Genomic DNA, 24,440 nt, shown 5'->3' with positions numbered 1-24,440 from the left:
ATTAACAGAGATTGAAAGATTATTTGGCAGGTAATTCCATAATTAGTAAACGGAAACGTTGCTATATATGAGGTTAGAGTGCCTAATCCAGATATCTCATTTAGGTGGTGGAACGCCGTGGGCCTGGGAAGATGCGAACTCCCAACAATCCCTTTAATTGATCAATGAAGTTAATGCATGCTGCTTAATATTGAGACATATCATGCTGGTGCTTTGGATTTGACAATGTTTATAGCAGTCTTGTGGCCATTCCCAACAACAAAAACCCTAAGCTAGCTATAATTTAGCAATAAGTCGTCCTGTCACATGCTAATGATCTTTACTTAGGACTTAAACCTCCATGTTGAAAGAGGAACTATAAAGAAAGTTGGGTGTGCATGTGCATGTGCACGTGCATGGAGAAGATATCAATATTGCAGAATAAGGTCGAAAAACGTATCCAAATTTAATATCTACAACTGATGTTATAGGGTTATCAAGAGACTCATGTAGAAGAATCATGTGCTTCCCAATATCCACAGATGTTAATATTAATGCCCTTTATTATTTTCTTCTTTGCATAAATCAATCACTAAATTAATATTAATGCCCTTTTGGTTGGACAAGCCAAAAATTAATTGTAATAGAATCAAAGAGCAGCGACGAATCAAGTTTAGCAAGAACGGGCACATGCAGATGAGGGCATATTATGATTCTTCTAGTGCACCATACAACTGAAACGACGAATAGGTGATCGACAAGTACACTATAGTATGTGATTCCTTTATTATGGAACAAGACATTAAAAGTAAGACTCTTTCCAGCTTCAGATTCGCTGGAACTGGGTATATAGAAGAGCAGGCCCACGCCAACTAATTAGGGAGTCAAATCGCTGTCATGGAACAACTGTAACAACTAACCACCTAACGAAATGATCAAGACTCATATACGTTGACATAAATTAATGCTTTAAAACTCTGACGTACTCTGGCTCCAGATAATAAGATAACACTAACTCTTAAGACTTTGTAGACGAAATATGTTCTCTTAGTTGAGCTCTTCCTCCAGAAGTATACTTGTAATACTTGATAAACTATGCTTTCCGAATTATAATGATCAAAGAGGATATGATGCCCTAAATTCATATGCAGATAATTTTCTTTGACGTTATGGAAGAAATAAGCTCACGAACACTCCAAAGAACTTCCGTGCATATTTCAGGATGACTAAGTCACAGGATTGAAAAAGATTTAGGGATCTGCTCATACTCCTTGCATCCATGTAAATTTACATACTGGAAAGATTTAAAAGGATGAAGATGGATTGGTGGAATTACCTTATATCAGTGAACTTGATGTACAATAACTGCAAAAGTCCCAGCTTGAACAGATTTTGAATAAACCGTGCAGTCTTGATTAACCTTTCAAGGAGTAGCTCTTTCCTGTAAATGCATGGAATTTAGGTTCTTTCTTTCTTGGGAGTATATGCCTTCATTTCTTTTGTGGGTACCTACATTACAAGAAAGCAGAAAGTAATATACTATGAGTTGAAGTTCCAGACAAGAATTTCATTGGCGTCGCCAGAAAAGTATTCACAAAGAAAAAGATTGTTTTGTAGAATGGACCCCTGCTGTTTATGGTGTCCAGGTTGGAACAAAAGGTTTCAGAGAAAACACAAGATGATCTAGCCCACATACACTGCATAGGTACATGCTCCACTGCTAACATCTTTGGCTAAGTAATCTTCAAGCTTAACTTAAAAGAGGTTAACCAAGACAAAGTCCGGTATGGATAATGACCACCTAGATGAAGCAGCTAACCAAGGTACCTTAGTCATATCATCAAAGCATCTTAATATTTGACCTGCTTAATAGGTTACAGAGGGTTGATGGCGAGTTCGAGGTGGTCACAGAAATTATGTCACTTTTTGTAGGATCCTTCCAAATTTAGTTGCGCAATTGCCGTGGTGGATCTGGAAAATGTTCAGCCCCTGGACACCTTCCGTAATTGTGTGTTCTCAAATTTGAAGGTTACTTGCTGTTCAAACTCCTAGCTTACAAAGAGACAACCTCACATACTCGTTCCCTTGTAACATATTCATTCTACTAAATAGGCTGTTGTATTTGATAATTGTATACCTTATCTTAAGTCGTGCATATATACTCCTAATTAACTGGTCTAAATTACTGCAAGGGACATAGATATAACCATAAGCATATATACACAAGCCTATTTAACTCCTAGTCCAATTTCAAACAGTGTGACGTATGAGGGAAAGGAATATGATCTAACAGGACATGCTGATGCAGGAAAAATAAAGGACCATACAGCATACTCTGCAAATCACACAAAGGAAAAGACTGGGACACAAGGAAAGAAAAACAATCTGATTAAAAACTGCACCTTTTCTGTTTCTTTGAAGCATGATTTACATTTGAACCATCCACAAGCTTTCCAGTTGTCTGATCAGAGGAACTGCTATCCAGTGAAGATGTACATACTTTTCTTGGCTGCTTCATGTTTATGTTCACTGCTGGCTGCTCGTCTTTTGTAGGAGAAGAGATTCTTTGTTCCCACTGCTTTGAAAGCTTTCCCTCCAACCGCTTTCCAGCACCAGTGAACGGAATGAATTTTGGCTCATCTCCAGGTTCAGGTTTAGCATCTCAATCTGAAAAATAACGAGTAGGAATTATAGGGGTAACAGGACTAACAAAAATTTGATGAAAATTCTCTACCTTTCTTTTCTGTTACTCATCAGTTACATTCAAGGCACATTTGACTCCCCCTGATTAGCATACAGAAGCAGGTGAAGTTTAATCGGACAAACTCGAAAGTCAATATAAAGCTTGCCTGTGGAGTGTGGAGCAGAACTCAAAGATTGAGTAGGCTCCACACAAACTATTGCGGCTAAAATAGCCACATGTCTGATGAGAGCAGAAATAATAGTATTCTCAAATGAGGAGTCAAACCCTTATTTTGCTCAATAGCCATGAAAACTCAAAACATGTTCAACAATTATATCATATACTTATATGACGGAAAGTCAAATAAGATGAGACTATGTTTGTATGAGCAAAAATACAAAGAATACCTTCAGCATGTGCCTTGCTTGGAGAAATAAAATGTCGTTGCTAATTCTCGGGTTCTTCATAGTTAAGAGGAGGTATGAAATCCCCTTCACATTCCGTCTCAATGATACTATTCACAGAAGCAGGCTTTAGCTCTTTTATTGTTGTAAGCTATCATAATATTGTCGCCTGTGGTTAAACAGGAGAAGTTCCTTAAGAGCTGTTTCCAAGCTGCAGGATGACAGATATTCAGTTTTATATCAGTAAGTAACAAGAACCCGACCATAGGCAAGTAGACTATTTCAGTAAGAGTAGGAGCATAGCCTTGGGATTGAAGTATCTAGAAAGTCTTTGTTGTGAGGCTGCAATTTCACATATGTACCTTTAGGGAGGGTGATGTTCTTAACACGGACAGTTTCCCTCTCTTGTAAAAGCATATTTTGCATCACCTAGACATCAAAAAGAAGAGGAGAAGATAAGTGACAGATAGAGCTCCTGCAACATCTCTTTTTTTAATTAAGATCAAAGCAAAAGGAAAATTCTCATATTGATACCTACCTGGTAAGCCATGTAGATAAAGCCTTCTTCCGCTACGAACTCTAGCACACCACAGTGTGAAACATCCAGCGGCATCATTGTGGAGTTCAAATAACAGTGGACAATCAATGCACAAGAATGCTGCAAGGAAGTATCAGCCATGTACAATCAACAACTGACTGAGCATCTTAAAGATGAAATGTGATGGTGTTAAAACTTAAAAAGAATAAGAACAGGAGTGATAGATTACTTCAATTTACCAAGACATCAAGATCAGGGGAGGCATTATGACTGGATCATCAGAAACCATGTTAAGTCACAGACAAACAAAAAGGAATTTCCAAAATGATGTGTAATACAAATTTCCTGGTCATAACTTTATCACCAATTTCAAGCTGTGGAAAGTAAAACTGTTACAAAAATAAACACATTAACATAGAACTCCCATTCTGAAACTGCAATGTATATGAAGGGGGGAAATTGGAAAATGTTAACATATTTAAAATTATTTCTATCTCATAGCAACAGCCAATGATATTTATATAGATAATAGGCAGCAAACAGCTAATCTTCAATGAGCAAATTGATTTCTTGTAAGAACGTTAAGAACACATTCTAGTTTTATCTTATGCATGGTTTCTGCATGGTGTTGCTAAGCTGCATCAATTTAATGTTTGTAATACACATTAAAGTATTAAACCACATGGATTTGTGAGATGGATCGATGAGTGTCTAGATGAACGAGAATGGAAATATAGAATTACAAACAAGTTTCTTGAATTCTATAGGAATATTCTGAAAAGGATCTTTCTACATCTACTCAAATGGATTAACACTAACCAGAGGGGACAGGTGATAACAAAAAAAAAGATGTAAGTATGACCTCCAGGTACCCAAGAAGTCCTATAATGGTGTATCATACCTTATCAATGAAGGATGCAGGATAACAGTGGTAACTTTGCTCAAAAGAATTTCTACACGAGCCATATCCTCCAAAAAAACTGCAACATATATAAAGAAAATTCTTTTTAGGAACTAAGATACAAAAGAATTACTAAGATGCAATATACATAAATTCGTCAAATTGAAAGGAAGAACCGTTGCGAGTTGTGAGAAGTACATCAACTGTGAAACCATTTTGACTAGATCTCTGGCACTTATCCCTTTAGGTGTCCTGTTAACAAACAAACTATAATCCAAATTTGACATCCAACAAATTAAACAACTAAAATACAAAAGATAATTCACTTATAACCATAATATAAAAAATTAGAAGCATAACAATATTTCTGCTTCTTTTAAATGTAAACAGCTTCGATATATATCATCAACTCATACGAGTCTGGCATACAAATAAATTAAGACAAGCAAGAATATCTTATGCCACCATATCTATATTCAGCACGTATTTGATTATCAATTAATATTCAATGAAGAACAGATTATGCATACTTCCATTAAGTCGGACTTTGTAGAAAGCTCAACTTCTTACACTGCCTTAATTCACATTCACGAAAACCGGTCAATGAAACCAATTGCACTCGTCATCCCCTTCAGGCCAAATATCTCAGCATAACTACTTGGTCACTTGGTTTGGACTCTTCATTTTCAACAGAAACAAACTTAACTCTATGCTAGTAGTGATGTCGCTTCTTGGCAACACAATTTTTAAAAATAAAATAAAAAATCCAAAAGCCTTGCCATATAAAAATTAAGGCCCGGTTCCTGATTTTAAATAGAATAGATTCAACTAGTTCAGCATATTTCGCAGCTTCTAACACCATCACAGAAAACAATTAGGAGCAAAAATTCTCTATTAAATCTAGAACCAAATTGACCAAAAATAAGAAAACTCCGAGATATCCAAAACAGTACATTTATCTAAACAATCTTCGATGTTTGGCAATTTATAAGTGGACGGCTAAATCGTTAATCAACATTTCAGAAATCGAGATAGATAGGCTGCACTATTAGCTATTCACCGGAGGATCAAAATGAAGCGATCTGAGACTTGGAAATCCGCAATGCAATATCAGGAGAAGAGAGTAAGGAATGAGGAGATTACCGCTCAAACGAGAAGGTTGGGATTGCGTGAAACCTCCGCGGAGTGGAAGCGAAGACTCTAAGAGTCTAGAAGCATGTATGAATCGATGGAGATGAGGTGGGTACGAATCGAACCGGGTCGGATCCGGTTTGACATATTTGTAAAATTGATTTTTTTTTCAAAAATAAAAATATAACGAAATTATAATAATTTTAAGTGTGTACGTTTGATTACAAAAGTGTGATTTTTAGGCTCTAAATAAAAGAAAGTTAATTCGCAAATATGAAAAATTTATACACTCACCTATTTGTGTAGTTCTCATTTCTGTGAAAATTAAAATTATCTATTACTCGAACTTTATTATATGGTAGGTAAAAATACTTAGCCAGACTGGTTTAAATAGGTAAAAAGATGGGCTGAAATTAAACCCGTTTAAAGGTCACGGAGCAAGGCCCAAGGTCTTTTGCAACCAATTGGTAATTAATGGGCCTGATCCACCATCCAGCTGTGCTGGGCATAACCAAGTTGCTGTATAAGACCATACAACGTGCAACGCACGAGGAACACGTAGTTGTACGGGTAAGCACTAAGCACGCCGTTCCGTCGCCACGCCTACAACCACAAAAAGAAAATTCTCACACCTCTTCCTCTCCGGGGAAACAAAAAGCCACCGAAACAGGATCCGATCACCGCCGTCTCCCTCCTCTCTCCTCCAAAGATGTCTACCTTCAGCGGGGACGAGACCGCCCCCTTCTTCGGCTTCCTCGGCGCCGCCGCCGCCCTCGTCTTCTCCTGTAGACCCCCCTTGCTCTTATCCTCTTCATCTTCTCCTCATCGTTCATCCTTAGATCTGAGCCTTTCGTTCTGTGATGTAGGCATGGGAGCGGCGTACGGGACGGCGAAGAGCGGCGTCGGAGTGGCATCGATGGGCGTGATGCGGCCGGAGCTCGTGATGAAGTCGATCGTGCCGGTGGTCATGGCGGGAGTTCTCGGTATCTATGGCCTCATCATCGCCGTCATCATTAGTACAGGAATAAACCCTAAGGCCAAGTCTTACTACCTCTTTGATGGCTACGCCCACCTCTCCTCTGGTCTCGCTTGCGGCCTCGCTGGCCTTTCCGCCGGCATGGCCATCGGCATCGTCGGCGATGCTGGCGTCAGGTAAAGATTCTTCCTCTTTTCTTTTGATTTCTTTTTTTTTTATCAAATGTTGTATCGATCTAATTGTTAGATCTTAATGTTATTAGAGTGGTCAGTGCCTAGAGGAATCGGTGACTAGACCCTTACAAAAAGTCCAATAGAAAAGATGCCTATTAGATTGTGTTCCCTTATTAAGCTTCAGGAAGATTCATTGTGCTAGGCTGCCGTCTATCCATGAGAATTTTACTCGCTCTTTTCACATAATTAGGAGAAATCACCTGTAAGCAGAACTTCCTGAGAAATGTTAAAAATCAAACAACTTTATGCCTTCTGTAATATAGGGCTTCATGAACCTCTGAATGTATTAGGAAACCAAAAATTCAATAATATTGAACTAGTCTTCAGGAGTAGATACCTCACGAATTTTTAACCAACCTAGTTCTAAACTACCAATTAAAAGAGAACGACCCATATGCTGCCAAAAATTTGTCATTATTCCCATGTAATTTGGAGATTCGTCCTTGTAGTTTTCCCTTGGTTTGCGAGGAAAGATGGCTTCTGCCATTTAGGTGGCAGTGCAAGGGGTGTGTAGGGGCCGCAGCCCAACCCACCCCCATCTCATCATAAGAATATGTAAATAATTGGGCTCGCATATTGCATCATGTCTTGATCATGAGGTCTTCTAGGAAATCGCATCCTCCAGCAACAAAGTTTGTTAAGAGTATATGGATGCATTTCTCCTCCTGAAAACCAAGTATCCTTTTAACTATAAAATTGGTTCGGAATCTGGATCAAATCTTGGGCCTAGCATAGGTACTTCCACGGTCATGGCTTGGTACTTCATAACTCTTTTGAGCCTCTGAGATTCTTTTCATACTATGTTCTCTGTCAAATATTATTATTCCACTTTTGTTGTTAGAACTAGGTGAAAATAAAGGATGGCAATACGTGATGCTGCCCTCAATAATATCTTAAGGGTCATGATATTTTCTATTGCTTGTGAAACTCCTCAGGATAAAATTACGTGCTGCTTGCTTCTGTATAATGCAATATGGCATTTTTAGTTGTGATGTTGTTGAGATGGTAAGATAGGAAAGCTTAGTTGTTCGCTATAAGGCACCATAGTGATACATTGTAGTTACAGGTCTATTGTTTCAACGATTAATGCTATATATTGAAATTGTAATTTAGACATTTCAGGTTTGTGAGTTTTGTGTATTGAATAGCATTGCCTTGAGGTTAAATGGAATCTTGTGCAAAAATGGTCAGTGGCATCATTGAATGCTGAGTTATATTCTACATCCTTTCCTCTTGATTCCCAGAAGTTCAACTTCTCGTTACAAAGCATTCATTATCGTAGTTATTTGATCCCACAGTCATATAACTTAATTTTATTTTACTGCTTTTTAGCTATCATCATTGCATAGATCCAGGGAAAAAGTTAATAGAAAATTGAAATCCATTTTTCTACATGTATAAGAATATTTTTCTTCTGCTTTTGTACAAAAATGCAAACATGCTTTTTTGGTTCTCATCTTTTCTCAAAAATCTTGAGAAGATGATTGATTGCTCTGAGGAGTAATCCCTGCCCTGCCCATTTTCATATGCCAGAATTCTGAACTCTAGTCTCTTTTGAAGATCTTGGAAAAGTTGGACATTATACTGCTACTTTGGTAGCTAGTTTTTAGCAACATACAAACTTCTCATAACTGTTTTTAAGCTTGGATTATCCAGAACGACATATTCTCCTGTGCATCTAAATTGCTGAATCTGTAGATTACTAGATATATATACAAGCCAATAGTCCACGTATTTGATTGTTTGGTCGACTAGAGTATCTTTGTTGGGTGAATGGCAGACACTATGCTAGTGTAGAGTTTCTTTTGATGATCAAAATCTCCTACATTTCCTGGAAAATCTGTTTTAACAACCATTGAAGAATGTGATCATAGATGGAGATGAAATTTTAAATGGAGAACTACTTTCAAGATTTGCAACTTAACATTGATCACAATACGAACTAGTTTCAAGATATTTGTCTTTCCCAATTTGATTGAGTTTGATCTTTATGCTTCCTTTTTTTTATGATTTTTGCAGAGCAAATGCACAACAACCAAAACTCTTTGTTGGAATGATTCTCATCCTCATCTTTGCTGAAGCACTGGCACTGTATGGCCTCATAGTTGGCATCATTTTATCTTCTCGTGCTGGCCAATCAAGAGGAGATTAAGACATGCGAGATAAAACAGGCTAGTTCATGCTTTTTATGCTTGGGGGCATGCTAGTTCTTTTTTCCTCAAGTTGGCACCGGTTATGCAACTGGATATCTCCTTGTAATCTGTTCAAATTGTTATTCTTGTCATTGCAGATAGCCTTTTTAATACGTTTTCTATGCATGCAAATAAAAGCCAAGAGGCTTGTACTTTTTCGAGGGTGTACAACTGAAACCAAGTTTGAGCAGTTGTGGGAATAACCATTTTAAACTTTCGATATTTTTTGAAATTTGTATTCAAGTTTTACTTTTCCTTCTTTCCTGTTGACGATCATCACGGTACTGCTTTCATAAAGGTTATTATAGCAGAGAGTTTGCCCTTTTTGTCTCTTTATTTAGTGTTAGTATTAGTATACTAATTCATTGGATACTTAGGTAATAGTAATACCTCTAGAGGATATGACGGCAAAAAGTTCTCGCAATTAACAACTCTGTAAATGGACTAGTGCTATCCGAAGACTTTTGTATTTTAAATATTTTATTGGCAATAATGAGTTCTAGTATGTGGATTATATATATAAGTTTTATGTACCTTATTGTAACAAAATATATTTCGACTATTAAAATATATGTGCTTAGTTTTTTAAACTTAATTTTATCTGTTAAAAATGTTATAATTAAATTGATAAGTTCCGTCCTAGGCAAATTTATTACTTTGCAATGAGGGTATTATTTTTATTTTAATATGATATAAAATAAAAACAAAATATTAATTTTGAAGAAAAATTAAGAATGTTAGAATCACAACATTATCATTAAAATTGTAAAAGATAAGTAATAGACATTTCAAGGGCAAATTTATAAGTTAAGAACAATTTATCTTTAGATTTATTTTATTTCTCTCTCTCTCTTCTCTCATCTCTTGAATTTGATTAGAAATAGAATAATATTTAATTACTGAATATGATTAATAATTAGGTAATTTATAGATAAGCCTAAGAGACAAAATAAACATGGGCTTACGCTTTGTTAGCTTGTCGTATGGTTAATCACCTAGCAGATAAAAAAGTTACGTGTACGTATGCGTATCACACTATGGAGGTGTCAATGTGCCATGTATGTTATCGTACTATTAAGCATTTAAATATGTATTGATAGAATGAGTTCATAAACTTTCGGTTAAGTAGCCAGCTTCTTTCTTTTGACTAAATTATCTAATATATTTTAATTTTTAATATTTATATTGGAAATAATTTTAAGTAATTATATTTTATGATACATAATTTATTAAACTTATTTTTATAAATAAATAAATAATTAAATTAACTCAAAACTAATTTAATATTAGACTCATTTTAAATGTCTCGATGAGAACTTTCCAATAGTATTATTTTTATTAAAATTTGATTAGTAAAATTAATTATATACTCAGTTTAACTAACTAAATTATTTAATAAATGATACAAATAGAATTAAAATTATTGAATATAATAATTATTGGGTAATTTTGGTATTTTTAAAATGTTGAAATGACAAATGGAGCCGGGCTCCATTTTCATGACGGGGCTCCAAATTTAGAGCCCCACTATTCTTAGCTCCAAATTTTGAGCTAGTTTTAGAGCCTCATTGGAGTTCAAATGGGCTCCCGGTGTTGCTCAACAAGCATCTTTAAATTTGAGTATTGCTTAATAAAACAGTAAAAAGGAAATTATAAGAGAAAGTAAATTTATGCATAAGCCAAACGGGATGGTGCTCAAATAGCTAAATAGGTTATGTTGGATGAGTGTACCCCTTCAAATCCCAATGGCATTAGTTTAACTAAGAGACTATTAAATTTTCAGTATTTCTATAGAAAAAAGTGAATTTATGTATAACCACGGTAAAATATATCCCTTAATAATAGCTGCACATGAAAAAAGAAACTATATTATTTTTTTGAGAAACCAATATCAAGGAATTAAATATTTGTCTTCTTCTTTACTTTTCTTACCATAATTTTATCTAAATAAACTTATTATTTTTATCTACACAAACCATATACTAGCTTATAAACTTACTACTCGGCATTTTTCATATAATTTATTTTTATAATAAAATATTTGTCTAAAGTAATTATTGAGCAAATATATTTTAGTGTAACAATAGATTATGGTTATAATACATGTTTAGTATTTTTATCACATTTTTTTATTCGATTCTTTACAATTTTATTTCTCATAAATATTTTTAAATTTATTTATTTAAAAAACTATTAAAAAATAATTAAGAGAACGTGGATCATGAATCCTAAGTTTGGTTTGCGGGGGGTTAAAACGCTCTTGCCTTCCCCAAAGATTCTGCCGCTGCTCTCCAATAAATAAGGGAAAAGAACAAGAACGTGGGACACGAATGAATCACACTCGCCCATATAAAAAGCGAGCGTAATGGATGTATCTCGCCCGGTGCTATCCTTCGAGTTCCCTATATAAACCCTTTTACTCCCGCCTCCCTTCCCATGCAGTTCTCTCCACCTTCGCTATATTAATTCTAAACCTTTGAGCACTCTCTTGTTCATCTAGCAACCATGTCGACCAACTTCGGAAGTATCTACAATATAAGAGGGTGGGGCGAGCCCTACTTCGCTGTTAATTCAAAAGGAAACATCGCTGTAAACATCAACGGCGTCGAAACCACTTCCAAGCAAGAGATCGACCTTGCGGATGTGGTGGCTGCGGCGCGAGAAGAGGTGGCAAGCATCGGAAAGCCTGTCCAGTTCCCACTCATTGTCCGGTTCCCGGAAGTCCTCAAGCACCGCCTCGAATCCCTCAACACCGCCTTCGCCGAGGCAATCAAGTACACCGGCTACACCTCCAAATATCAAGGCGTCTTCCCGGTAAAAGTGAATCAGAACCGAGTCGTGGTGGAGGATATCGTTACGTATGGCAAATCTTACGGGTTCGGGCTCGAGGCCGGGTCCAAGCCCGAGCTCCTACTCGCCATGAAATGTTTAATCGATGGTAGCCCTGATGCTTTCCTCGTCTGCAACGGGTACAAGGACAAGGACTACATCAAGCTCGCGCTCCTTGCGCGCGCCATTGGGCTGAACACGATCATCGTGCTAGAAATGGAGGAGGAGCTCGACCTGGTGATCGAGGCGAGCGAGGAGGTCGGCGTGTCCCCCGTCATCGGAATTCGTGCCAAGCTGTTGACGACCAACCCGGGTCACTTCGGGTCCACCTCGGGGAAGCACGGCAAGTTCGGGCTCCTCGAGGATCGGATCTACGCCGTGGCGGACCGGCTGAAGGAGAAAGGCATGCTCGAATGTCTGAAGCTATTGCACTTTCACATCGGATCTCAGATCCCGACGACCGAGATTATCGGCAATGCGGTCCGCGAGGCGGTCGGTTACTACTGCAACCTCGTCAAGAACGGCGCTCCCATGGGTATCCTCGACATTGGCGGTGGCCTTGGAATCGACTACGACGGCACCCGGTCGGGCGACTCGGATATGTCGGTGGCGTACGGGCTCGAACAATATGCGTCGACGGTGGTGCAGGCGTCGAGGTTGGTGTGCGACAATAATAACGTCCAGCATCCAATCCTTTGTAGTGAGAGTGGTCGTGCACTGGTGTCGCACCACTCGATCCTTGTCCTCGAGGCACTCTCCGCAGTGGAGGAACCGAGCGACTCGCTCGACTCCGCCCAACTAATGGAGAAGATCGAGGAGCTCGTTGGAAATCCAGTTACCCTTCACCGCAACCTTAGATCAGCTGTCCGTACTAAGGATAATTCATCTCTAGCACATGCAGACCAGCTGAAGAAGCACGGCGTTGAGATCTTTAAGCTGAGCAAGCGGCTTTCGAAGCAGTTATCCGCGGCGGATGAGACGACCTATGCCTACCACATGAACCTCTCCGTCTTCTCGTTAACTCCCGATTTCTGGGGCATCAAGCAGCTGTTTCCGATCATGCCCATACATCGCCTCAACGAGAGGCCGACGAAGAAAGCGACGCTGATCGACCTCACCTGCGACAGCGACGGCAAGATCGACCAGTTCATAGGGGGGGGCCAAACCCTTCTCTTGCACGATATCAATGATAAGAATTACTACGCTGGCACGTTTCTTGCAGGTGCATACCAGGAGGCTCTTGGGAACAGGCATAACCTCTTCGGAGGCCCGACTATTGCGAGGGTGGAGAGTGATGAGAGCGACGGGTTTAAGATCACAATGTTGGATAGTGGAGCCACGGCGTCTGAGAACCTTCGGGCTTTTATGCATGACCCGGAAAAGATGTATGAGGCAATTGGTGAGCATGCCAAGAAGGAAGGGCACTGGAATGAAGATGACCAGAAACTAGTGAAGAACGTGTTCGAGACTATGCCTTACCTCATCCCAAATAAGCTAGAGACGAAGTCCTACGTCAATGGGGTGAAGTACAAAAACTAGATAGAGTTTGCTGGGTACTGATCTCCCCTGTATGTGACTCGGTTGGTAACTTTATTGCAATGGAATAAGGCTTTGCCATGTTATGTAGGCTAGCTCGACTCTAGGGTTTCTTAGTAATTCAGGTAAGGGTTGGTCATCTAACCGATCGATAAAAAGCCAGGTATATGGATGGCTATGCGTTCATGTGGCGCTATCGTTCTTAGCGGACGTGTTGCGTATGTAAGAAGTATTATTAAGCACTTCAATGCATCAATATGTAGTGGAACTAGTAGATGAGGTTCGGATGCATGAGTATTACATCCAGCTACCCACTACTATTCACAAGTTTGAAACCAAGCTTGAATGGACCAAACGGCCAACCTCGAACTCTATGTTCCGTGTTCATTGCGCATATATGGCTCTCGTCATCCAATGAGATCCTCCTTTCATGATAATATAGTACTGGTGGAGGCTTCATTTGGAACCATTAAAGTAGTCACAAAAAAAAGCGAATATATTGCTATGTTCATAGCCTGATGTTTTAAAACACGTGGAGTTATTTATTAACTCTCATTTATTCTATTTTTATAATAATTAAAATTTTGTCTAAAATCATTGATATGTACCTCTTCTTATATATTTATTTTGGATCAATTCAATTTTCACTCCCCTAAATTATGATTTTCTATAATTACCTCCTAAATATTTTTTTGTACACAATTACACTATTAACTATCAGAAATATCTCATTTGAGCCATTTCGTTTGAGTTTCGTTATCTATTTCCATCCATAAATAATTACGCGACAATAATATATTAATAAATACCTTGATATGCATGTGTAAATCATGTGTAACTCAAAAGAAGCTTTTATGATGACAAAAAAAAAAACCCTTAGATCCCATCATCTTTTTCAATTTTTACAGCATCCCAACCCTTTTCTAAGATTTTCAACCTCCTCCCTCCATTAAAAAAACTCTCCTTTTGTTCTTCAAGTTGTAGTATCATGTAGACTAGTTCTGTCATCTCATTTTAGATTTTCAAACCTAATCCTATCTCCTCGTAACAATTATATAGACTTGAAAAACATTTTTTTCTCTCAATAATTTTGGCTCCAAACTTTCTCTTCCACCATTAAAGCACCCCAATGGAGCTCCTCATCTCCACCCACCAACCCATGTAAATAACCTTAAAAAAATCGAACTAAAAGAAGACAATAATAAAAGAAAGCGAGTAGCTTTTCAAATCTTTATTTCCTCCTCCCTAGATTGAGTTATTCCTTGAAGACTCCTTCATTTTGTCAAATTCTTCAATAATAGAGGAAAAGGTAGGGGCTTGAGATGATGGAGAGATAAAAGAACAATAAAGTGTGAAGGCTTGCAAACTCTTTCTCTTCCTCTTCCTAACATTAATCGAGCAATAAAAAAATTAAGAAAATTAAATATTTTTTTTATTAGCTAAGACACATATTTATTCTGTCATTATAAGTGGGTTGGCAATTTAGTCAATTCACTGACTCCATCAATAACATCAAGGGTGAGGTATAAAGAATTACCCAATTTACTATTTTTTTTTCTCCATAAATGGGCCTGGCAAGTTCCAATTATACACGAGAACTTATAATAAATTTAATAACATTTGGCTGGCTCCCCATCCCGAGCTTATCGAGTTTTTGATAATGATAGAAAAATCTGCCGACTGATATTTGTGCGAGGAGCTTATTCATCTATCATTATCTAACGTGGAATCTAAATATACTACCTCCCGTTATAATAATCTCATGAAAGGACGCCGAGGCTCTCCTCCTAGTGGATGGTATCGGTACGAAGTGGTCACACAAACTAGTACAAGTGACACGCGTCGTCGTCTGCTGCAACAGTCTGATGATTCGAAAAAAAAGCACGTGATTGAAAGGACGATTGTTTTGAAAAACTTTGGACAGACGCACATTATTGCGTGGAGACAAGCACATGCTAACAGTGTCATTTCATGGAGTTAATCAACACCGTTCAAATAAATGCAAAAAAATACAACATATCTGGACCGTCAATTGAGACAATAAAGATCTCGCCCGGTGTTATCCTCCGATCGCTCTATATAAATCCCTTGCCATTCCCTCCTTCTCATGCACAGCTCTCTATAAACCTTCTTCTATCCTAAACTTTTGAAATCGTGAGAAATAATGTCGACCAACTTTGGAAATCTCTACAACATCCGAGGGTGGGGTGAGCCCTACTTCGCTGTTAATTCAAAAGGAAACATCGCTGTAAACATCAACGGCGTCGAAACCACTTCCAAGCAAGAGATCGACCTTGCGGATGTGGTGGCTGCGGCGCGAGAAGAGGTGGCAAGCATCGGAAAGCCTGTCCAGTTCCCACTCATTGTCCGGTTCCCGGAAGTCCTCAAGCACCGCCTCGAATCCCTCAACACCGCCTTCGCCGAGGCAATCAAGTACACCGGCTACACCTCCAAATATCAAGGCGTCTTCCCGGTAAAAGTGAATCAGAACCGAGTCGTGGTGGAGGATATCGTTACGTATGGCAAATCTTACGGGTTCGGGCTCGAGGCCGGGTCCAAGCCCGAGCTCCTACTCGCCATGAAATGTTTAATCGATGGTAGCCCTGATGCTTTCCTCGTCTGCAACGGGTACAAGGACAAGGACTACATCAAGCTCGCGCTCCTTGCGCGCGCCATTGGGCTGAACACGATCATCGTGCTAGAAATGGAGGAGGAGCTCGACCTGGTGATCGAGGCGAGCGAGGAGGTCGGCGTGTCCCCCGTCATCGGAATTCGTGCCAAGCTGTTGACGACCAACCCGGGTCACTTCGGGTCCACCTCGGGGAAGCACGGCAAGTTCGGGCTCCTCGAGGATCAGATCTACGCCGTGGCGGACCGGCTGAAGGAGAAAGACATGGTCGAATGTCTGAAGCTATTGCACTTTCACATCGGATCTCAGATCCCGACGACCGAGATTATCGGCAATGCGGTCCGCGAGGCGGTCGGTTACTACTGCAACCTCGTCAAGAACGGCGCTCCCATGGGTATCCTCGACATTGGCGGTGGCCTTGGAATCGACTACGACGGCACCCGGTCGGGCGACTCGGATATGTCGGTGGCGTACGGGCTCGAACAATATGCGTCGACGGTGGTGCAGGCGTCGAGGTTGGTGTGCGACAATAACAACGTCCAGCATCCAATCCTTTGTAGTGAGAGTGGTCGTGCACTGGTGTCGCACCACTCGATCCTTGTCCTCGAGGCACTCTCCGCAGTGGAGGAACCGAGCGACTCGCTCGACTCCGCCCAACTAATGGAGAAGATCGAGGAGCTCGTTGGAAATCCAGTTACCCTTCACCGCAACCTTAGGTCAGCTGTTCGTACTAAGGATAATTCATCTCTAGCACATGCAGACCAGCTGAAGAAGCACGGCGTTGAGATCTTTAAGCTGAGCAAGCGGCTTTCGAAGCAGTTATCCGCGGCGGATGAGACGACCTATGCCTACCACATGAACCTATCCGTCTTCTCGTTAACTCCCGATTTCTGGGGCATCAAGCAGCTGTTTCCTATCATGCCCATACATCGCCTCAACGAGAGGCCGACGAAGAAAGCGACGCTGATCGACCTCACCTGCGACAGCGACGGCAAGATCGACCAGTTCATAGGGGGGGGCCAAACCCTTCTCTTGCACGATATCAATGATAAGAGTTACTACGCTGGCACGTTTCTTGCAGGTGCATACCAGGAGGCTCTTGGGAACAGGCATAACCTCTTCGGAGGCCCGACTATTGCGAGGGTGGAGAGTGATGAGAGCGACGGGTTTAAGATCACAATGTTGGATAGTGGAGCCACGGCGTCTGAGAACCTTCGGGCTTTTATGCATGACCCGGAAAAGATGTATGACGCAATTGGTGAGCTTGCCAAGAAGGAAGGGCACTGGAATGAAGATGACCAGAAACTAGTGAAGAACGTGTTCGAGACCATGCCTTACCTCATCCCAAATAAGCCAGAGACGAAGTCCTACGTCAATGGGGTGAAGTACAAAAACTAGATAGAGTTTGCTGGGTACTGATCTCCCCTGTATGTGAGTCGGTTGGTAACTTTATTGCAATGGAATAAGGCTTTGCCATGTTATCTAGGCTAGCTCGACTCTAGGGTTTCTTAGTAATTCAGGTAAGGGTTGGTCATCTAATCGATCAATAAAAAGCCAGGTATATGGATGGCTATGCGTTCATGTGGCTCTATCGTTCTTACTGGACGTGTTGCGTATGTTGGAAGTATTATTAAGCACTTCAATGCATCAATATGTAGTGGAACTAATGTATGAGCTTCGGATGCATGAGTATTACATCCATCTATGCACTAGTATTCACAAGTTTGAAACCAAGCTTGAATGGACCAAACGATCTACGGCCAACCTCGAACTCTATGTTCTGTGTTCATTGCGCATATATGGCTCTCGTCATCCAATGAGATCCTCCTTTCATGATAATATAGCACTGGTGGAGTCTTCATTTGGAACCATTAAAGTAGTGACAAAAGAAGGAGAATATATTACCATGTTCGTAGCCTCATGTTTTAAAACACGTGGAGTTATTTATTTACTCTCATTTATTCTATTTTTATAATAATTAAATTTTGTCTAAAATCATTGATATGTACGTCTTCTTAGATATTTATTTTGGATTAATTCAATTTTCACTCCCCTAAACTATCATCATTTTCTATAATGATGCTCTAAATTTTTTTTACACAATGACCCCCATTAGCTATCAAAAATATCTCATTTGACCCCTTTTGTTAGGATTTTATTATTTATTTTGTTCCGAAGTGATTACGCGACAATAAGATATTAATAAATACCTTAATATGCATGTGCAAGTCATGTGCAACTCAAAAGAAGCTTTTATAATGATGAAAAAAACCCTTAGATCCCATCATCTTTTTCAAATTTCTACAGCATTCCAGCCATTCTCTAAAATTTTTAATTTCCCACCTCCATTAAAAAAAAACTCTCCTTTTATTCTTCAATTCAATCTGCAGCATCATACAGACCCGTTCTCCTATCTCATTTTGGATTTTCAAATGAAAGCTAACATAATCTCATCTCCTCGTATCAATCATATAGACCTCAAAAGATTTTTTTTCTCTTAATAATTTTAGCTCCAATTTTTTTCTTCCACCATTAAAGCACTCCAATGGAGCTCCTTATCCTCACGCATCAACCCATGTAAGAAAACCTTTACAAAAATTGAATTAAAAGGAGATTATAACAAAAAAAAGCCAATAGATTTTCAAATATTTGTTTCATCCTCCTCCCTGAGATTTGAGTTACTCCACAAAGACTCCTTCATTTTTGTAACTTCTTCAACAACTGAGGGAAAGATAGGAGCTTGAGATAACGAAGGAATAAATGAACAACAAAGTGTTAGATATTTTTAATAATTTAGGGGTTAGTGTATGCCTAAAAAAAAAAGAATAGTTTAAGGGGTGAAAAAATAAATTACCCTATTTATTTATTTATTTTTCCGTACGTGGGCCAGGCAAGGTCGAATTCTAGGACATTGGGTGGGTCCAATGCACGAGAACTTATAGTTAATAACAATAGGCGGGCTCCCGAGACTATCTCGAGTTTATGATAATGATATAAAAATCTGCCGATTGATATTTGTGAGAGGACGATTGTTTCGCCAATCAAGGCTTTGCCATGTTGTGGTCGACCCTAGGGTTTCTTAGCGCGGAGTAGGTTATCTACTAAATAAAAGCCATGCATGTGTACGGCTGTCATTTAAGCTGGATACCTATTTGGGTGGTCAGTTGTTGGATTTGCTGTAACGAGTTGTCTTGTTGGCTATATATAAGATTTGTGCTCTTTAATTAAAATACTTTATGATCTCTATGTATCTTATTGTGAAGAAGTTGTTACTATCTATTTAAACGTGTGTCTGACGTTGTGATTTGCCCACATCGTTCCACATACGATAGTATAAAGACCTTCACTTGTACAGTTGGTTTACTATCCCTCGGGTTGCTTCGCATTATTAGCCTTACACCACCATGTGATGATAAAGGTACGAGACTTAATGTGCAATTACTAGTACCAGAAAAAAAAACACACAATTTATTTGCCAATTTGAATGCTATGTCTTGCTATGTGTGGAATCGCATTTATAATATCTGAACCCTCCTAAGAATATTTGGCCACCCTAAGAATATTGCTAATATAATTTAGGTATATATGTCTGAGTGGTACCTCATGAGAAAACTATGAGGCGCATGAGCCACCATGTAGTTACTACATATATACTAGGCATTATATTATATATACGCCAGAGTATAAAGCTACGTATATTCCACGGAGCATTAATTACATACAATTCGCTAAAGTTTATATTAAGGCAGTGAATAAATAGTAGCTTGGAGAGTTAACTTATATGATGGATACAATGAATTACTTTAATATATGTGGTCCTTATTCGGACATATGCCGAATGGACCAGCTAGGACAGAGATTATCTTCTGTCGAACTATCCCATTGGATGTTTAGGATTCGCATGCATGAAACATCGTAAATCTTAAATGCAAGTATGACTATGTTGGACCACGTCCATTGTACTTAGCGATAGATGATCATAATAATTCATTCGCTAGGTGGCAGATTCTCTTGGATTTTTGCTTCTTAGGTTCGCCAAAAATTTCTACCCAGGAAAGTGGATTCGTACAAGGCTTATATATATATCAATGAATATATTCACCAGCTACACTATATTTCTAAGGACTTGTTTATTTTATAATTAACTTTAATTTTAAAATAATTAATTTTTTAAATAAAAAATTGTTTTAGAATGAGGAGCAATAATTATTTTTTATGTGATATAAATTTAAAAAAAGATGGGAAAATATTTTATTTTTTATGAAATTATTATAAATACTCTTTGATTTGATATAAAATATTTAAAAATAAATTAATAACTGAATTAGTGTGTTGTATTAAGATGTAATTTTAATAAATAATATTTATATTTTAGAACATAGTTATTATAATATTTAGCTGTTATTCTAGAATGAGAAATTGTATTCCTAGATAAGAAAAATATTATTCAGAAATTTATGTTTCATAAAAAAAATTTTAAGTATTTATACAAGGAGAAATACATTGTAGAACGGGTGCTCACAGCAAGATTAACTACATTGCTGATCGGTAAGCTATCCGGGTCAAATTTAAGGTTTCTCAACTATTTGGATTGACTTTGCACTCATTTGATTTGATTTGATTTGTTAGATATTATATTGTGTGCAATGATATATCGACTATCACATCTCATGCCTAAGATATTATTGTGCATTTTCTAGAGATAATATAATAATAATAATAATAATAATTTTTTATCAACACGTGTTCAGCTCGTTAAGCCAAGCGAGCTGGACACGAGCTTGCTCGAATTCATTTCATTAAACATGAGCTACGATTTCAGCTCTTACTTTTTAAATTTTTTAATCTGGCTCGTATTTGAATTTAATCAATTTAATTCCGAAACGAGCAAAACTTTTTAATAGCATAGTTGTACATGTGAGAGATTTACAATAACTATGCCCTTAGAATAAAATTTATTTTAACATATGATCAAAATACACTTTAACCTCTTAGCTCATTTTTTATTTTTATTTTCTTTCTCCACCTTAAACAAAAGCTTTCTTCTTTCTCAGTTCTCACCCAAACCCAACCCAAGTCTAATCCTCCTCAGTCCCAATCCAAATCTAAATCTAAACTTTTACACTCCCATCTTCGGGTTGATCCGAAAATGGCATATAACAAAGCCAGTCAATTTTAAAATTTGATGTAAACCATATCAATAATCAGCTAAAAGAACTAGTATTACTCTGAACTCAGTTAACTAGTGATCGGCTAAAATGAAAAATAGTCTTACAAAAATAAGTTAGATAATACCATGCTTTATTTGCACACCAAAATACCTTACAACTAATATTCTCGACTCTCAAAAACAAAATATTTAACTGCACATAAGCACATACTAATACAAAGGACACTAATATATACCATGATTGCTCCATAATCGCTGATATGCTTTGTTCAAAATGACAGATTCTGATTAACTAGAGATCGTGATGGATTTGACCTCGGGCTTATTGACCTGCTCCTTTCCCGTTCTCCATGGTGGCATTTTCCGGCAACCGGAAACCCCACATAAACTTGCCACTATTGCACTCGACGCTGATGTGGAGGACGTTGCCCTCCTCCACCGTCACCTTCATCTCCCCCTTCTTGAGTCCTGGGAAGTCGGCCTTGAATATGCCTCGTTCTTTCCAGTCCATGGGGGTGGCGGCGAAGACGGAGGTTTCGGTTGGGAAGGAGAGGAAAGACGGGAGAGACGATGCTACTCTATTATTAATGGGGTGTAATCGTAAGTAAATTTATAATTAATTTAAGTTATCTTCTTATTTGCATGTAATAGATAGGTTGATAAGAACGATCTTATTGAACTGTTGGAGAAGACAAAAGGTAAAGTAAAATAGTGTGAATGACTCCGACTCGAACTCGGACTCAGGTATCTATTTTAGAGATTACATCAGATTAGGTTACGTATGTAGCTGAAAGGAGCCGTCCTGACGGGTTAGACTCCGAGTTCGACTCGGACGTGCATCCAATCCAAACCCACCTCCCACCGTCCGATTTCACTAATCCGAATTCTGTTTGGCATATCCTTTCTCTCATCCATATATATATATATATAGCCCATACGTATGTAGCTCTTACCTCATCATTACACAAAGCATACACAAAGCTATCTTGATTCTTTCTTCTTTTAACTTCTTCCCTTCCAACTCCCATGGCTCGCACCAAGCAAACTGCTCGCAAATCCACAGGCGGCAAGGCTCCGCGGAAGGAACTCGCCACCAAGGTATATCTTATATATATATATATATATATAGTTTTATAATATATTACTACGGCTTAAGCTTTTGAAGAAATTAATCTGAATTTTATTATTTAATTTTATTGATTGCGAAGGCTGCAAGGAAGTCGGCGCCGATGTCAGGAGCACTGAAGAGGGCGCACAGATTTCGACCGGGAACGGTGGCGCTGCGGGAGATCCGGAAGTACCAGAAGACAACGGATTTGTTGATCCGAAAGCTGCCTTTCCAGAGACTAGTCCGGGAGATCGCGCAGAACTACAAGGCAGGACTCCGGTTCCAGAGTCACGGCGTGCTGGCGCTCCAGGAGGCGGCGGAGGCCTACCTCGTCGGCCTCTTTGAGGACACCAACCTCTGCGCCATCCACGCCAAGCGCGTCACCGTCATGCCTAATGATATGCAGCTCGCGCGCCGCATCCGTGGCGAGCGATCTTAGTTCCTATTAACAAAATTCTATCTTTACTTAGCTCCCAGGATAGAACTCCGATGGCGTAATTAGTTGATAGATTTTAGTTTCTTTTCTTGTACTTGTCTTAAGAATTTTCGATCTATACAATTTTTTGTTATTCTATTAATAAGTGATGGAAGGAGACGGAAATTTACAAATAACGAATAAAGACTAAAGAGTGTCTTGACAGCGTGCTTGTCAAAACCCAATCACGACCGTGCGATTCCCACTAGTGATCACGGCTGGCGAGGTGGGCCCACTCCATAACCGTCGCCAAACGAATCCTAGGGTCTTCCCTCACTCTATATAAACTACCCCATGCAATTGACCACTCCATTCCACTCCCTCGTCGCCCATGGCTCGTACGAAGCAAACCGCCCGCAAGTCCACCGGAGGCGAGGCTCCCCGTAAAGAACTCGCGCAAAAGGTATCGATCATCCTTCCTCTCCCCATCGACCTTTATTGCTTCCGATCTCTTATATCTACGATCCGATCGAACCCCTAATCTTACCTAATTCTGAGTCAATAGGCTGCGAGGTCCGGGAAGACGATCCCCAACCCCAAACTGGGGAGGCTGAAGAGGCCCCACCGCTTCCGTCCCGGCACGGTGGCGCTGCGAGAGATCCGGAAGTTCCAGAAGACGACTGAGCTGCTGATCCGCAAGATGCCGTTCCAGCGATTGGTGCGTGAGATCGCGCAGGACTTCAAGATGGACCTCCGATTCCAGAGCCACGCAGTGCTCGCTCTCCAGGAGGCGGCGGAGTCCTACATCATCGGCATGTTCGAGGATGCCAATCTCTGCGCCATCCACGCCAAGCGCGTCACCATCATGACCAAGGATATCCAGCTCTCTCGGCGCATCCGTGGCGAGAGAGCTTAGCAATCCCCGCGGGCTACCCCCGGCCAGTTGCGTTGGTGATCGAATCTTTTCCATTTCTTTCTGATCGATCTCATTTGTCTGCTTTCCTGCGCTGGAATTTCTGATCGCTGCGATCGCGTTCCTCTTTGGCGTTGTTAGTGCTTATCAGTTTCCTTGATAGATAAAAATTGTAGAAATCGACATGGCTGTGAAGAATTTCTTGTTCATTGTAGGAAACCTGCGTTTCATAAATATTGCAATTTGTTTCCGTTCTACCTTGTTCTGAAAACTTCTAGAACTCATCTGGATACTTTGGGCTCTGCTCAAGGGGTGATTGCTTTCGCGCTCGCGATAGTATCAAGTTCGCTTCTCGGACGAGTTTTAATTCTTTGTTATCTTTCTCGATCTTATGCGGTGTGCACTCCTATTCTTGATTCAGTAGCAGGTTCGTCTTGATTGAATAGTATGATAATGCTTTATTGCGGATCTTCTTGAAATATTTATAATCTCATGCTTATTGATATGAATAATAGCTACTTTAAATAAATGTGGGATTGTTGGAATCGTGCAAGGGAACCGTACAAAATGGAATTACAAGAATGTCTCCCAGCTTATTTTTTCTTCAAGCTGGAAAGATTCGGTTTCAGTTCTTTCAATCTTCAAAGTTAGTCTTATACTCGTGATTCAGTGCTTTCTCCTTGATTGAAATTTTTTGTTGTTGTACGCTTGTTTTAGTCTTATATAGTTCTTCTTCATGTTTGTTATATCCTCAGAGTATGACCAACATGAACCGTCTATTTTGTTATGATATATCTATTGTG

At 39.3% G+C, this 24,440-nt stretch overlaps 6 protein-coding genes across 6 annotated transcripts; 5 read left to right on the top strand and 1 right to left on the bottom strand.

Moving 5' to 3' along the window:
• Positions 1-1,218: 1,218 nt before the first annotated feature.
• On the bottom strand, positions 1,219-5,708 carry LOC140784525 (uncharacterized). The gene is made up of 8 exons (XM_073132000.1): positions 5,649-5,708; positions 4,704-4,757; positions 4,506-4,584; positions 3,605-3,724; positions 3,429-3,495; positions 3,070-3,277; positions 2,382-2,646; positions 1,219-1,488 (listed from the first exon to the last, which is right to left on the bottom strand). Exons 2-6 carry the CDS (start codon positions 4,718-4,720, stop codon positions 3,177-3,179), a joined length of 384 nt encoding a protein of 127 aa, XP_072988101.1. The 5' UTR covers positions 4,721-4,757; positions 5,649-5,708; the 3' UTR covers positions 1,219-1,488; positions 2,382-2,646; positions 3,070-3,176.
• A 482-nt stretch (positions 5,709-6,190) lies between these two features.
• Positions 6,191-9,259, top strand: LOC140785120 (V-type proton ATPase subunit c1-like). Its single transcript, XM_073132861.1, has 3 exons — positions 6,191-6,421; positions 6,503-6,788; positions 8,865-9,259. Exons 1-3 carry the CDS (start codon positions 6,346-6,348, stop codon positions 8,995-8,997), a joined length of 495 nt encoding a protein of 164 aa, XP_072988962.1. The 5' UTR covers positions 6,191-6,345; the 3' UTR covers positions 8,998-9,259.
• A 2,283-nt stretch (positions 9,260-11,542) lies between these two features.
• On the top strand, positions 11,543-13,588 carry LOC140785122 (arginine decarboxylase 2-like). The gene has a single exon (XM_073132864.1). It carries the CDS (start codon positions 11,543-11,545, stop codon positions 13,403-13,405), a length of 1,863 nt encoding a protein of 620 aa, XP_072988965.1. The 3' UTR covers positions 13,406-13,588.
• Positions 13,589-14,436: 848 nt separating this feature from the next.
• Positions 14,437-22,748, top strand: LOC140784753 (histone H3.3a-like). Its single transcript, XM_073132293.1, has 3 exons — positions 14,437-14,486; positions 22,209-22,299; positions 22,410-22,748. The coding sequence occupies exons 2-3, from the start codon at positions 22,228-22,230 to the stop codon at positions 22,746-22,748; spliced, it is 411 nt and encodes a 136-aa protein (XP_072988394.1). The 5' UTR covers positions 14,437-14,486; positions 22,209-22,227.
• LOC140784208 (arginine decarboxylase 2-like) lies at positions 15,501-17,620 on the top strand. Its single transcript, XM_073131468.1, has one exon. The coding sequence runs from the start codon at positions 15,567-15,569 to the stop codon at positions 17,427-17,429; it is 1,863 nt and encodes a 620-aa protein (XP_072987569.1). The 5' UTR covers positions 15,501-15,566; the 3' UTR covers positions 17,430-17,620.
• A 367-nt stretch (positions 22,749-23,115) lies between the features above and the next one.
• LOC140784755 (histone H3.3-like) lies at positions 23,116-23,640 on the top strand. Its single transcript, XM_073132295.1, has 2 exons — positions 23,116-23,187; positions 23,290-23,640. The coding sequence occupies exons 1-2, from the start codon at positions 23,116-23,118 to the stop codon at positions 23,638-23,640; spliced, it is 423 nt and encodes a 140-aa protein (XP_072988396.1).
• Positions 23,641-24,440: the final 800 nt, after the last annotated feature.

The sequence above is a fragment of the Typha latifolia genome, chromosome 3 (genome assembly GCF_019914945.1).
Source record: "Typha latifolia isolate L0001 chromosome 3, TyphaL0001v2, whole genome shotgun sequence".
NCBI classification, from domain to species: Eukaryota; Viridiplantae; Streptophyta; class Magnoliopsida; order Poales; family Typhaceae; genus Typha; species Typha latifolia.
Note: the sequence above shows the minus strand (reverse complement) of the source record. Positions and strands in the feature narration are given on the sequence as shown.